At 32.5% G+C, this 14,538-nt stretch overlaps 1 protein-coding gene across 5 annotated transcripts in view; it reads left to right on the top strand.

The window, feature by feature from the left end:
- Phf14 (PHD finger protein 14) overlaps nt 1-14,538 on the top strand; it is a 278,273-nt gene that overhangs the window by 71,519 nt on the left and 192,216 nt on the right. For all 5 annotated transcript variants that reach the window (XM_010610531.2, XM_010610529.3, XM_033758255.1 and 2 more), the window contains 2 exons: nt 12,102-12,152; nt 12,267-12,388. In XM_010610531.2, coding sequence (XP_010608833.1) covers nt 12,102-12,152; nt 12,267-12,388 — 173 coding nt within the window. The remainder of the gene's footprint in view (nt 1-12,101; nt 12,153-12,266; nt 12,389-14,538) is intronic.

Raw genomic sequence — 14,538 nt, 5'->3', positions numbered from 1 at the left:
CAGCCATCCCTCTGCTGGGTATCTTTCCAAAAGAACTAAAAGAATCATATCACAGAGAAGTATGCGCACCATGTTTACAGCGGCACAGTTTGTAATAGCTAAATCTTGGAAACAGCCTATTTGCCCATCCATTGGAAACTGGATAAAGAAGTTGTGGTTTTTCTATAAAATGGATTATTACTCAGCCATAAAGAATGAGAAAATACATTCATTCATAGGAAAATGGATACATATTGAAGATATACTCCTAAGTGAAATAAATAAGTCACACATGTGTAAATACCGAATAGTGTCCCTGATGTGAATAATCTGCAACAATGCATAAGATTCTAATAAGATTACTGACGTTTAGAAATGGGAACAAAGGAGCTAAAAGTGTAGGGAAGGTGGGATGGGTAGGGGAAGAGTAAAAAGGGAAAAGAAAAAAATGTGAGATAATGAAAAGATGAAAATAAAGTGTTTGTAGATGGGGAGGGGAGGAGGGGGTGAAGGGAGGGCAGAGGTAAGGAGAAAAAATGAGAATCAAGAATTGTCATGCAGAGGTACAAGATCCCAACAATGAATGTAACTGTACTGTATCCCTAAAATGTACCAATAAACTCAATTAAAGCTGAAAAAAAAAATGATGGACAACTTAGTAGACTTTTTAGATGATCATTTGTTCCATACCTTTGTATCAGTTTCTGTCACACTTGTTATGGTCCCTTAGCCAAAGTCATTTTAAGTCATTGTATGCTAATCAAAATGATCTTTTTTTGTTTGTTAGTAATTCATTTTGTGGCAATTATAAATTAGCATTCCTTTGAAATAGTATTTTAAAAATATTTAAACTTTACAGTTTTATTAAGCCTGTAACATTTTAACCTTATTGTTGAAGAGCTGGCTTCTGTGGAGTTGCTGAGAAATCATCAAAATTATGACATGATCAGGCTGCTTTTAAGTCTCATTGCTCTCTCATTTTTTATACTTTATGCCTTTATGTTTAGAAAAAAATATGGCAGTAGTAAGGAAGTGAAAGGGGAAAAGAGGAATTCAGATGTTAAAATATATGGGTAAGACCTGCTTCATTGCTAATAAATTGAACCATTTTATTTTTTGTTTCTTCCTACTACTTCACCATTAGGTACTTTAGTTACTTCATTTCATTTTTCAAAGATAGGCAAGTCACAAGAGAGTATGGTAGGATGTAGGGGCATTAGTTGGTTTTTACATAAGATGGTTTAATAATATTAATAATACTTAACATACATAGAGGGCTCATTATGTGCCAGATAATAAATCCCCATCCTGCTTCCCTTCTTAATAAGGTAGTGTTTAAGTATTAGAGCTCTTATGTTATGTATAATGAAACTGGGGCACAGAAAGCTTGAATAACTTACTTAGGATATTACATATTGTAGCACGTACTGTCTGGCTTATTTCACTTAGTTTTATGGTCTCAGGTTCCAGCTACTTTCCTACAAATAATTCCAGTTTATCCTTCCTGATGGCTGAGTATAGTATATTATTGTATATATACTGTATACTACATTTTCTTTATTCATTTATCTGTTGATGAAAGGCAACTTCCAGATTTATGTATTGTTAAGTTGTGCTTCTATAAACATTGGCGTATAATACAGTGTCTTTACCTCTTTCAGGAAGATACCTAGACGGGAATAGCTGGATCAAATGGAAATACTATTTTTAGTTTCTTGAGGAATCTGCACACTGATTTCCATAATAATAATACTAGTTTACATTTCCATTAATAATGTAGAAAGTTTTCTTCTTTCCCCACTGCCTTGCCAGCATTTGCTCTTTTGAATTATTGACTATAGCTACTCTTTCTGGAGTAAGATAGAATCTCACTGTTTTGATTTGTATTTCTCTTATAGATGAAGATTCTGAATATTCCATGTACTTATAGGCCACTTTTATTTCTTTTGAGAAGTATCTGTTCATTTCAGTGGTCCATGTTTTTGATGGGGTCTTGTTTTTTTTTTCCTTGAGTTCTTCGTACATTATAGAATTTAGTCCTCTGTCTTAAGGAGTAGTTGGCAAACTTTTTTCCCCGTTCTGAAGATTGTCTCTTTATTCTGTTGGTTGTGTCCTTTGCTGTGCAGAAGCTTTTAATTTGATATGATCTCATTTATTGATTCTTGATGTTTTTCTTGTGCAGTTGGGGCTTTATTCAGGAAGACCTAATTATACCTATGTGTTTTAAGAATTTTATCTATTTTATATTCCAGCAGATGAATTGTTTTTGTTTTAATATTAGATCTTTAATCCACTTTGATTTTACTTTACTACATGATGAGATATAAGGGCTTAGATTCAATCTCCTGAATATGTCTAGTCAGTTTTACCAGCACCATTTGTGAAAATGGCTATGCTTTCTCTAGCATAAGTTTTTGGCCCCTTTCTCAAAGATCAGATGACTGAGTGTGCCTGAGATTGTTTCTTCATCTTCTGTTTCATTGATCCACATGTATGTTTTGTGTTTTGTTTTGTTGAGACAAAGTTTCACCCTGTAGATCAGATCAATCTTGAACTCGCTGTATATCCCAGGCTGGCCTTGAACTCAGTGATCCTCCTGCCTCAGCCTCCCAAGTGCTGGGAGTACAGGTGTGTGTCACCACACCTAGCCCACATGTATGTTTTTGTTGTAATACCATGCTGTTTTTATTATTGTAGCTTTGTAATATAACTTGAATTCTAGGATTGAGATGCCTCCATCTTTGCTCGTGTTGCCCAGAAAGAATTGCTTTTGCTATTCTGGAGTTCTTCTAGTTCCATATAAATTTTAGAATTTTGTTCTATTTCCATTAAGGATGCTGTTGGCATTTGTTTGAGATTGCAGTCAATGTACAATATCAGATTTGGTAATATGGCCATCTTGGTAGTGTAAATTCTGCTTATCCAGGAATTGGGGTTATCTTTCCATTTTTGTCATGTTCTCTTCTCTTTTATCTGAATATGATCGGTTTTGTTCTAGAAGTCTTTCACTTCCTTGTTCAGGTTAACTCCTAAGTATTTAAATGTTTTTGAAGCTATTATGAATGGAATTGTTACATAATTTCTTTCTTGGTGGGTCCATTTTTGGTGCACAGGAGCACTGTTGAATTTTTTGTGTTAATTTTGTATCTCTGTACCTTTCTGACTTTATTAGTTCTAGGAATCTGTAGAATTTTTTATTTTAGCTTTCTGTGTAAAAGATCATGAGAATAAGGATAGTTTGACTTCTTCCTTTCCTGTAAGTATATTTTTTATTTTGTTCTTTTGCCTGATTGCTCTGGCTAGTTCTATATTGAATGGTAGGTGCTGAGAGTGGACACCCTTGACTTGTTCCTGATTTTAGACGAAAATCTGTCAATTTTTCCTTTTTTAGTGCAATATTGACAGTGGGTTTGTCATAAGTAGCTTTTATCAGATTGTGATAAGATCTTTCTATACCTTTTTTTTCTTTTGGGGGTCAGGGTTTTTATCATGTGTGGATGTTAGATTTTTCTCAAAGCCTTTTTCAGTGTTTGTTGAGATAATCATGTGATTTTTGTCTTTGCTTCTGTTTATGTGATGTAGTATATTTATTGATTTATGTATGTTGAACCATTCTTGCATCTCTGGGATGAAGCTAACTTTCTCATTGTATATGATCTTATTAATGATTCATTGCATTTTATTTACCAGTATCTTGTTGAGAATTTTTGCATTTATTTTGTTTTTAAAGAGATTGGCATATAGTTTTCTTGTTGTGTTAACTTCCTGTCCAATTTTAGTTTCAAGGTAATGCTAGCTTCCAGGAATGGGTTAGGCAGTACTCCTTCCTGTTCAATTTCATTGAAGAGTTTGAGGAGTATGCCAAAATCAATGCATGGATTATATAATTGTTGCCTTTTCTTCTCCTTACCAGTATGTAGTGGCCATCATTGACTCTTTTGAACAGTTTTGTCTCGAAGTCTGTTGATTCTGAAAGTAAGTTAACTACTGCTGCTTGCTTTCTGCCTTTGGTTTCATGCAGTATCATTTGCCATGCTCTTTAGTTTATGAATTTCCTTTGAGATGGCTTTCTCCTATAGGCAATATATGGTTGCATTTTTTAGAAATTCTATCTGCCAGTCTGTCTATTGACTTGAGAGTTAAAAATCAATGATATTGACGTTACTATTTTCAGGCTTTTACTGAATCTTGTCATTGCCTTATTTTTCCAGTTCTTATTTCTTTGGGTCCTCCTCCTAACCTTTTTTTCTAACTACTGCCCCAGTTACGTGTATACTTTCCTTTGGGCTCTTTGGTACCTCTTAGTATTAGGGTTTCCCTTGAGTATTTCCTGCATGCTGGTTTAGTGCTCATCTCTATTTCTTTACATTTTGGTGCTTATACCCTTTTTCAACTTTCTCAGCGTACTATTCAAAGATTGTTTTAGTGTTCAGCCTTCTCCTGATGCCTTGTTCTCAAGGACCATACAGAAAGGAGAAAACAAACAAACGAACAACAACAACAACAATACCAAAACCGTTAAAGTTGTGACACAAAGACAGGTCAGATAATGTAAAGGCAAATAGTAGCAACAACTACGCTACCACTAACAAAAGCAGTTAACAGCAATAACAGAGTCAAAGACAATCTGGATATTGACCCACAGTGTTACACAAATCAACAAAAGCTACTATATCACTGTTAACAATAGAAAGAAATCTGCAGTAATAATATAGGCACAAAGACTAACCTGATACTAACACAAATGTACCACCATTAACAATAGAAAAAAATTCAGCAGTAATAGCATAGAATGAAATAACAATATATTTTAAAATTAGTAAAACAACACTAACAATAAAAATTGAGAGGGTAGGGAAATAAAAATATGAAAGAAGTAAAATTTGAGAACAAAAGAAAAGAAAGATAAGGAAGAGGTGTAAGAAGTAAAATGAATCCATTTAAAGAATAAAAGAATTAGGTAAGAGGTGAAATTAATAGGGAAAAATAAAAAAAGAAAGAAAAAGAAAAATAATGAGCAAAAGAAAGACCCCCCCCAAAAAAAACCCTTCACAAAGAACCAAGCAAGATAGTACCTGAAATTCTTCCTTGTGTTTGGATTTGGGGGTGTGGTTTATTTTCAGGGGCTCCGCTATTGGAATGTGCCAGATATGGGGGAAGGATAGTGAGTCACTGCTAAGCTCTATTTTGTTACCACGCCTACTTTTTTGTATGTTGTACCAAGTCCTGCCCTCCTTTACTGCTTGGCAGGGTCAGTCAATGGTGTAGTGTCTTTCATCCAGTCTCTGTGAAAAGGTGACTCCAAAACTCTAAGGTATAGCTCTGTTTCTTCTGATTCCATTAGTAGCTCAGTCTCAGCCCTTTGCCAAAATGACTTGTTTAATCACTCTCAAATAATGGTGGGTGCTGCAGTGGATTTCTTCTCCAACCCTTGACTGCCATATGGAACGAGTCACTTTCAGAGTAAAATCCCACACTGTATTTGCAGTTCACAATGACTTTGGGCTTTTCTTGGGGCTGGTGCTGCTGGCTTCGTCCTTTATTTCTCCTGAGCATGCAGACCTCTTCAGGCTTACCTTGAGTCTATGGAGACAGATAACCACCCTGGGAGCCAGGGTTAGTATTCCAGATTGCTTCATTCTTTTCTCTGCATTGTCTTCAGTTTGCCTAGTGTTTTTTAAATAATGATTTCTAGTTTTCTCTTTACCGCTTTTTTGATTCTCAGTGTTCTTCCTTTTCTCTTCTCTAACTGGTTGTTTTTCAGGTGTCTTGATTCCAGGTCTGGAACGGGCTATGATACACTGCTGTCCTTTGCCATCTTTCAACTTCTCAACCATTTGATTCTTTAAAGATAAATAAAATATTAATACTTTTTAAAGACAGCTCATTTTTCTTTAAGGTATTTTTATTCTTAGAAAATTTTTATCATTAGTAGATTGGCTTTTGCATGTAGGCTAAATTAAGAGTTTTTAAAACTTAAATTACTTTATTACATTTATTTGCTTAGAAATATTTTGGGGCTGAGGATGTATGTACCTCAGTAGTGGCATCTTTGGGGCCCAGGGTTTAATTCTAAGTATCTCCCTCCAAATTTTTTTCTGTGTGTATGACTTTTAATCATGCTTGAAATGTGAGCATTTCACATTTTTAGAACTAAAAGTATCCTATGAATTTTATAGTTGTATTTTTTTATCTCTAATATTTTATTAGAGGATTCAATACATCAATATTCAAAGAACCTGGAGACAATACTTTCTAATTAGGTTTCAGGGTTTTATTTTTATTTTTAAAAATTGTGTTTACTGGTAATTTTTATTGTTTCCCTTTATGTCAGTTACTCTGTTATAATCATTCTTCTTTTTCTTACTAAAAATTATATAAGTGATTTCAGGAGATTCTTTTCAAAAAGCGGGACATTTGTTGGGCAGGGTAACTGCTTCCAGGGTGCTTTGTTTTGTTTTGAAAAATTTCCTGTTTCTTATACGAAGTGACATTTAATTGTTTTAAGTAGTGAATTTCATGTTGGCTTTTTAATGCCAGTAATTTTCCAAAGATAAATAGTTTATTGATGGTGACTCATGGTGCTGAACTTTAGATGGACAGAAACTGTCCTGTCCACAAAAGATTTCTGGTCCCATTCTTCTTATGTATTAATCATATTTCATGTGGAAACTATAGAATTTCTGTTTAACTATCTTCTTAGATATTTTTCTGTATTATTTTTATGTGGAAAATTTTCCTTTTAGGCAAGGCAATTACTTTTGAAGAAAATATAAATTAGCTTATCCATGTTCCTTTTGAAGTTACTTTAAAATTGATGTTTGTACTTTTGGGCATGTGTTCTAATAACTTTAATGTAACTTGAAAGCTTTCAGATTTTCTTTTCGTATTTCTTACACTCTGTGTCATCTGGTGACTTTTCATCTTTTATACAAGTGCCAAAGGACTGCAGAGGCCTATTTTTCCATTCTCTTAAACACATGCATCATCTTCTGTTTTCTTTGAAGTTCTGAGATCATTTTTGCTGACACAAATTTGTTATGTTTTATATATTTTATCTTCTTAAAAATAGGGGTAATAAATAAAGTAATTTTTAGCAGCTTTGACTGAAAACCATAGTTTTCTAGGTGGCACTATTTTTTTCAGATCATTAGTTTGGAAAGAGATTTAAACACATGTTTAATTGGTTTCCTGTCTTTACACTATGAGCTATTAAGCCTGTTCCATGGGGTAGTTTTTATTTGAGAAATAATCAAATAGCCTTGTGTCTACTTTTGTTACAATTGTGTTGTTCTAACTGGTTTTACAGATATGCAAAGCAGTCATTTAATAATGTTAGGACCACAATCTTGAGAATCTAAAGATATTAAATTTCTGCACACACAAACACACACACACACATGAAAAATTGGATTTTATTCTATTGGAATGACTCAAGTTTACTGTATATCGTGTCTTGTATTATTTTACTTATTTTTGTACTAATAATTTGGGTTGTTGTAGTCCTGGGAAAGCCAAATTATTTATGGGTGATTTAGATACCAGAGATACTTATTACCAGACTCAAGGTGACTTCTGATATACTAAACAGATTATAAAACATCTCTCTGTTGTGAAGTCTTTACTTGATCTTAGCCAAAAGGCTGAGAAGCGATTGTCACCTTAAAGAAACCCCGGTGAACAACTCTGTGATGAACTGGAACATCCTTGACTCACTCAAACTGTGTACCCTGGAAAAGTAGGATGAAGATCCACCCTGGGCATCCTAGCTCAAATAATCTTATTCAGAACCTAAAAGCTCCTGTTTTGTTTTTGCCTCTTGGAAAGTCATTATTTTGATTCATTTTAGGGACTATGAAATAAAGAGAATGAGAATAGATGAAGCTTCAGAATTTTACTTTTTATACATCATTATCAACCAGAAAGGTTTTTTTAATAGGAAACCTACTTATGTAAAATGTAATTTTTATATTTAGATCTATAGTTATTTTAATTTATAGTACTTAAGCCATATTGGTCATGATTTTCTTTTTATTCTTCAACTATTTTTATAACCCTGTTATATAAATTAAATTAGATAAAAATAAATTCCAAAACCTATTGACCAGAAGGGAAAACACTCACTTTGGTGAACACTATTACATCTGTTGTTTGTTGATAGCCAACAGAAACAGATGGAACTCTGTTCACACCTTGTTTTTATGTGCAAAAAAATGCACAGTATTTCTTTTACTATTTTATGAATTTTAATCTGTGATTTATCTTCAATGTAATTCCCATTGGAAACTTTTTAGTAATTGTATAATGTACATATGGATACAACTGCTACTGAAGCATTTTGAAAACCTGCCAGAAAGTTACTCATATTTATTCTTATCATAAATCTAACACTAGACAGTTTTGAAGGTTTGACTTAATTCTCCTGTTTAAATTGAATTTGGAATTTTTTTCATACTTAAGTGTGTTTTTTAATATATAATTTATATAGAGGTGATCCTTATTTATGTGTTACCAAAAAAAGTTATATATAGAGAAAATAGTTCATAAGCAAACATGTGAAACCCAGCATAGTGATAATGAAAGATGATGAAGCATTCCTTGTCTTTTAAAAAGTTTTAAATTTATCTCATTTGCAAAATAAATCATGCTAATCTTGGGAAAATTATTATGTATTTAACAAATATAAATTAAAATAACACCAGTTCCAAAGAGCTAATTAAAATTAAAATATTTAATTCATTGTTTCAGATGAATAAACTATTAAAATGACACCTGATGTTATGGTTTATATCTGGATATGCCCCCAAAGCTTCCTATGCTCACACGTGGGGCCTTTGGGAGGTAATTGAATCATGGGGATGTGACACTCATCAGTAGCTTATAGATAAAAGCACTGTTGGAAGGTGAAGTCTTAGTTGGAGGATGGGTCAGTGGGGCTGTGGCCTGGAAGGCTGTTCCTCCCCCCAACCCCATCTCTCTCTGCTTCCTGCCACCATCCCAAGCCAGCACTTTTACTCCTGCTGTGCCTTTCTGCCTTTCTGTCTAGCCCTGGAGTCAGTTAACTGTGACTGAAACTTCTACAAACAGATCCCAAATAAGCCCTTATGCTTTCTCTGGGTAAAAACGAATTCTCAAAAAACAATAGAAAAAATTGGAATATGTCATGATTTGGAATGAGATTCATATTTTCATTTACTTTTAATGATTTAATAATTACTTTCAAAGTCAAAGCACAGTTTATAAATGAACCCTTAAGTATTTGGAACTTGTAGATAGTGTATCTGTATTACATCCTAAAGTAAAATTTTTCATCCTGTTGCTTTGTTTCTAATGTAGTTTGTCAACACATCTACAAATATCATGAAATGATCACCCTGTTACTATTAGTACTTCTGTGCATCTGAGATGGGACAAGCTCTTTAACTATTATCTGTGAGATGAGCCAAAAGTTTTTATCTTTCTCCCTCTTACAAGCTTCTCTTAAGCTTTACGGTTTATTTAGGGACATGATGTCTAACATATTTTGTTCTTATCTTAAGAACCTTTATGCTTATAGTTGCTGGCACTTCAGGAAAAAACCTATAGTTCTCAATATTGTCTTGCTGTAAAGACTTGGTATTTTGAAGAGTTGTACTGAATTAAATCCTTTTTTTAAAAAACTAATTTCATAAATGCTAAGGAAATATGCTTATATATTACTTTGGTAATGGATCATGTTAATCATTTTGCCATATGGGCTGCTAAATTAAGCAGAACACAATACCAATTTGAAATTTTTCTTTGGTATAATTATTCAGTTTACTTGTTTTGAAATGTAAAAGATTTTCACTGAGCATCATAGTGATAGTGTTTATTTAAGTAATCAAGTAAGAGATTAGCTTTCTCATTTTACTAATTACTTGAGAATAAGCTGTTAATTTTGAATATAACATGCAAAAAAAATTAAGTTGCAGTTCAGATACTTGAATTTGAGCTTTAACTTAGCCACTTATCAGTTAGGTGATAGAAGCAAGTCATTTCTCTAGATTCTTTTCTGATCTAGTAATATTCCATTGTCATATAACCACCTTGATTTTCTAGTTGGAAATTAAATTTTGGAGTATTTCAGATTGCATCATATTTTAAATTTGAGATTAAAAATGTTCAACTGGTAAAGTCTATGCAAATATTCTGAAATCTGAAAACTTCTAAATCTAAAAAACTGCTGGTGGCAACCATTTTGCATAAGAGATGCTCTATTTGTAATTACACTCCTTCAAAGGAAATGAAAACATGAACTTGGAGCATTAGCAAAAATACTTGAAAAATTAATTCAAAACTAGATGATACTGCATTACCTAAAAGATAGGTTAAATGAAGAGAGTGTGGAAATGTGTGAAGGCCTTTTGAACAGAGATTCTGTTCAGAAATTAATTGAACTAATTAATTGAACTTTAATCTTTTCCTCTTAGTATAATTTACTATTCTAAAACTATATTGAAAGGTTATGTATATATAAAATATGGAAGTGGATAATCATCAGAAAAGGAAAAAATAACCAAAACTTTTTGTCAGATCTTTTAACACTTGTATTATATAGTATCCTTTATTAGTTTGTCTTATTTACTTTATTAAAACATAATTCTTGAAACTTTATATAATATGATTAAATTTAATTGGTTATAGAAAAATTAATGTAACTTCGTCCTTACCAATTTTAAGATGAATTTTTTTCTGGGGCAGAAATTGAAGCATTGAAAAATAAGAGCATCACAAAAAGGAAAGAGAAGAATGTAGAATAAAGATTCAGTTAGAACTTGAGTAAACGTTATTGATCTTCTGTACTGGTGCTTTTAATGTATATGTGACTTACTTGGGATTCTTGTTAAAAGGCAGATTCTAATTTAACTTATTGAAGTAAGCCTGAGATTCTGAGTTTCCAACAGGTGCTTAGCAGATGCCAGTGCTTATGAACCATGGTTAACTAGAAGCAGGACTTACTACTGTTCTTTGAGAGTGATGCTATTAGGTGTGGGGCCTGCATTTAAAGATCTTTTCTGGGGGCCGGGGATTTAGTGCAGGGGTTTGGTGGCCTGCCTTGCAAGCGCAAGGACCCGAATTCAATCCCCGGTACCAAAAAAAAAAAAGATCTTTTCTGGATGTAGTTCTGTTTTTTTTCTTCCTAATTAACTCCATAATATAATTAAACCATGCTCACTGGTAATAACAATTGTAAATGAGTACACGGCCTATAAGTTCACTTTTTTAGAATGACTTTAATTGACTCGTGGTTATCCTGGGGCAGATTAAATACTTTGGGATTAGCCATGTTATTAAATAACAATGGACCTTATATTGTGAAGAATTGAAATTATAGTAATTTAAGGAAATATTTTAGAAAGTAATTATATTTGGAATTACTTGATACCTACTGTAACTTTGGTATGAGTAACTTCTGAGGGTGACTCTTCTGGTCTCTAAAGAACAGCAGTCTGAATTTGGAGACCATAAACCTGCAGAGGCTCTACTGTGTGGGTGGAGATTTTACACATATTTGCTGCAAGTACTAAACACTACTTTTGAAGATTTGGATTCCTTTTTTCAAATGGCAAACATGTTCTAAGATATGAGTTGTAAAATTGTACCTAAATTCTTTTCTTCAGTTTTACTAGTCTTTCAGGACTTGTGAGATTGTTTCCTCTGCCTTTTAATGGTAATTTAAGAATTGTTTCTTTGCATTGAAAAAACATGTACGTTCACAGGTGTTAGCAAACAGTAGATGTGATAGACTCTCCGGGTTTATTAGTGTTTCAGCTGTAAACGTCATGAGATAAGTTATGAAATGTTAAATGCACAGAGCAAATCATAATTATGTGGCTAATATGAAATATTAAAAAAAATCCTAAGTATAAATAGGGATAACTCTTCAAATATGTATTTAAAAGTAAAACACTTTAAAGTGTGTTTATTTTGTTATGCTTTTCTTCTGTATGACACAAATTGTAACAATGCGGTGAAGTGGTTTAACATTAATTAGAAATAATAATTTTCCAAGTGTAACTTAAGTAGTAACATTTAACAGAAAATTTATTTTCATTATTATTTACACATTAGATATTTTTGTGGATTTTCTTTTCTTTTAGAGAACCAGAGGACGGAAAAGAAGCTTCATTCCTGAGGAAGAAAAACATGAGGTTGGAATAAGTTAAGCACTTTTTACAGTCTAAATTTTGAGAAACGTTCTTGCTTAAATAATTTGTTTCCCTCAGATTGTAATTTCATTATATTTTATTCCGCTTATATGGCAGGAAAGAGTTCCTAGAGAAAGAAGACAAAGACAGTCTGTATTACAAAAGAAGCCCAAGGCTGAAGATTTAAGAACTGAATGTGCAACATGCAAAGGAACTGGAGACAATGAAAATCTTGTCAGGTAAGTCAGACGCTGAGACTCTGTCTTCAGGGGATTCAAGTCCCATGTTCGTCATTTTCTCATCACAGATAAAATGAAAAGAAAAGTACAGCATAGGGGCCTTCATAAGTCTTATTTAGTGATAACAATACTTTGGAAACAGATATTATCCATTTATTAACAATACTCTTGCAAACAGATTATCCATTTAATAACCTGACACATATTCTGAATTTGGATGTAAATAAGATCAATAATCTGAATTTTGAGTGCAATAGAATTTTCTCTTGACAAGAGAAGTTGGCAATGCTTTGTATATAGAGGCAACAAAAATAATTTGATCTAAAAACTTTGTGCTAAAATTATTGTTTTATCTCATAAAACCGTAATTGCTGAGCTCTGTTATTGTATTATAAAAGTTGAAGTTTATCAGCATTGATAAGACAGATTTTATTGCAAGAGCTTCATTAGCACTTCCTTATTGCTCATCAAATGAATGTGTTAAATGCTTCTCTCATGAAATAAAGAAAGGTGAAAAGATGGCTTAGATAGATTTTTGTTTTTGTTTTTATTTTTTTCTTTGTTTCTTTGTTTTGTTTTGTTACTTTAAAAAAAATTAAATATAATGCTAATGACAAATCTCAGTTGCTGTTGCATAGTAGATGTTTTTGAGATCCCAGGGACTTTCATCTCTGCTGAAATGAAGAGATCATGCCAACTGCTGAATGAGATGGGAAGTGTTTGGTTAGCATAAGACCTCATTTAAAAGAGCCACTTTCCAAGGGACAGTAGCAAAGGTGGTTGTAGTACAGTCTTTCAAAAATTGTCTTTTGGTAAAGTCCTATTAAAGTAACTGAGGACACAAAAATTAAACATTTAAAACAATAAACTTATGTTGGTAAATATTTTTGTGTTATATGATTATAAATATTTAAAAATAATGTCATTTATTTTAGTCATTAAGAATATATGATTTTTTTAGCTGGGTGTAGTGGCACAAGCCTATAATGCCAGCAGCATTCTGGAAGGTCCATTCTGAGTTCTAGCTCAGCCTGGATAATTCAGTGAGGCCTTGTCTCAAAATATAAATGGCTGAGGATGTAGCTCAGTCAGAATGTTAAAGGCCATGGGTTCAGTCCCCAGTACTGCAAAACAAAAATTTGTTTTTCTTCATATAATGAAGGCATGCAATTTTAAATTTATTAGGTTTATAAAATACTGTTACTAATGTAGGAAGGTAGCAAACAAACAAACAAACAAAAACCCAACCAACCAACCAACCAAACAAAAAATCCAAAGTGCTTCAACAAAACGAAGTAGTTTTAGAATTTCTGGCTAATGTCTTTTAATGTAATTAATGTGGAATACTGTGGGAGCTACCCTAAAAATAAATTTGGGGTAGTATTGTTCCAAGTTTTCAAGATAGATGCACATGAATAATTCTAATCACAGTATAATTTTTGAAGTGTATGAAAGAAATCCCAAGGATAACCATAGTATAATGGAGTACACAAAACTGCAAATGTGAATAAACAAAATTAAAAAATAACAGTCTTATGTAATAAATATGTAATCCAGGAAAATGCCATTGGAGTTGGGGATGAGGTTGAGGAGTATGATTAATTTGGAACAATAGTTAAAACCATAGAGATCTGGTGAACTTTTTACTTGCTTGAAACATTAATTTTTAAGAGATACTAAATGATTCAGGGCTTTTCCCTGTAAGAGGATATAAACATTTTAACAGGTTTTTGTGCGTGTATGTATTTGACATAACTTAGGAAAATGAATAATATTTTTATTTCAAAAATTACTTTATATGAGGGAATTTCCAGCTAATCTCATATTTATTTGACTTGAAAAAAAGGTACTTTGTTCTCATCTTGATAATATTTTTTGAATAATATTAGCTGTTTGTTTACTTCATTAATTTCTATTGTAAGATTGCATTAATACCACGTGCCAGTATCTGGAATTTTGTGAAAATCTTCTGGAAGGAAACGATGGTTTATTACTTTAGAATTGATAATTTACGAAGTCCCCTTCCTTCCTTGATTTTGCCTTGTTAACATCATAAATTTTCTGCCATGATTTTGAAAAGGTAATGAAGAGGAAAGTAAATGTTTTTATTAATATTTTTTAGTAAAAGATTAGCTAGATATAAAAAAAGT

The sequence above is a fragment of the Fukomys damarensis genome, unplaced genomic scaffold (genome assembly GCF_012274545.1).
Source record: "Fukomys damarensis isolate Sample0158 unplaced genomic scaffold, DMR_v1.0_HiC HiC_scaffold_4, whole genome shotgun sequence".
Taxonomy (NCBI): domain Eukaryota; kingdom Metazoa; phylum Chordata; class Mammalia; order Rodentia; family Bathyergidae; genus Fukomys; species Fukomys damarensis.
The sequence above is the reverse complement of the archived record's forward strand: the minus strand, read 5'-3'. Positions and strand labels throughout refer to the sequence as shown.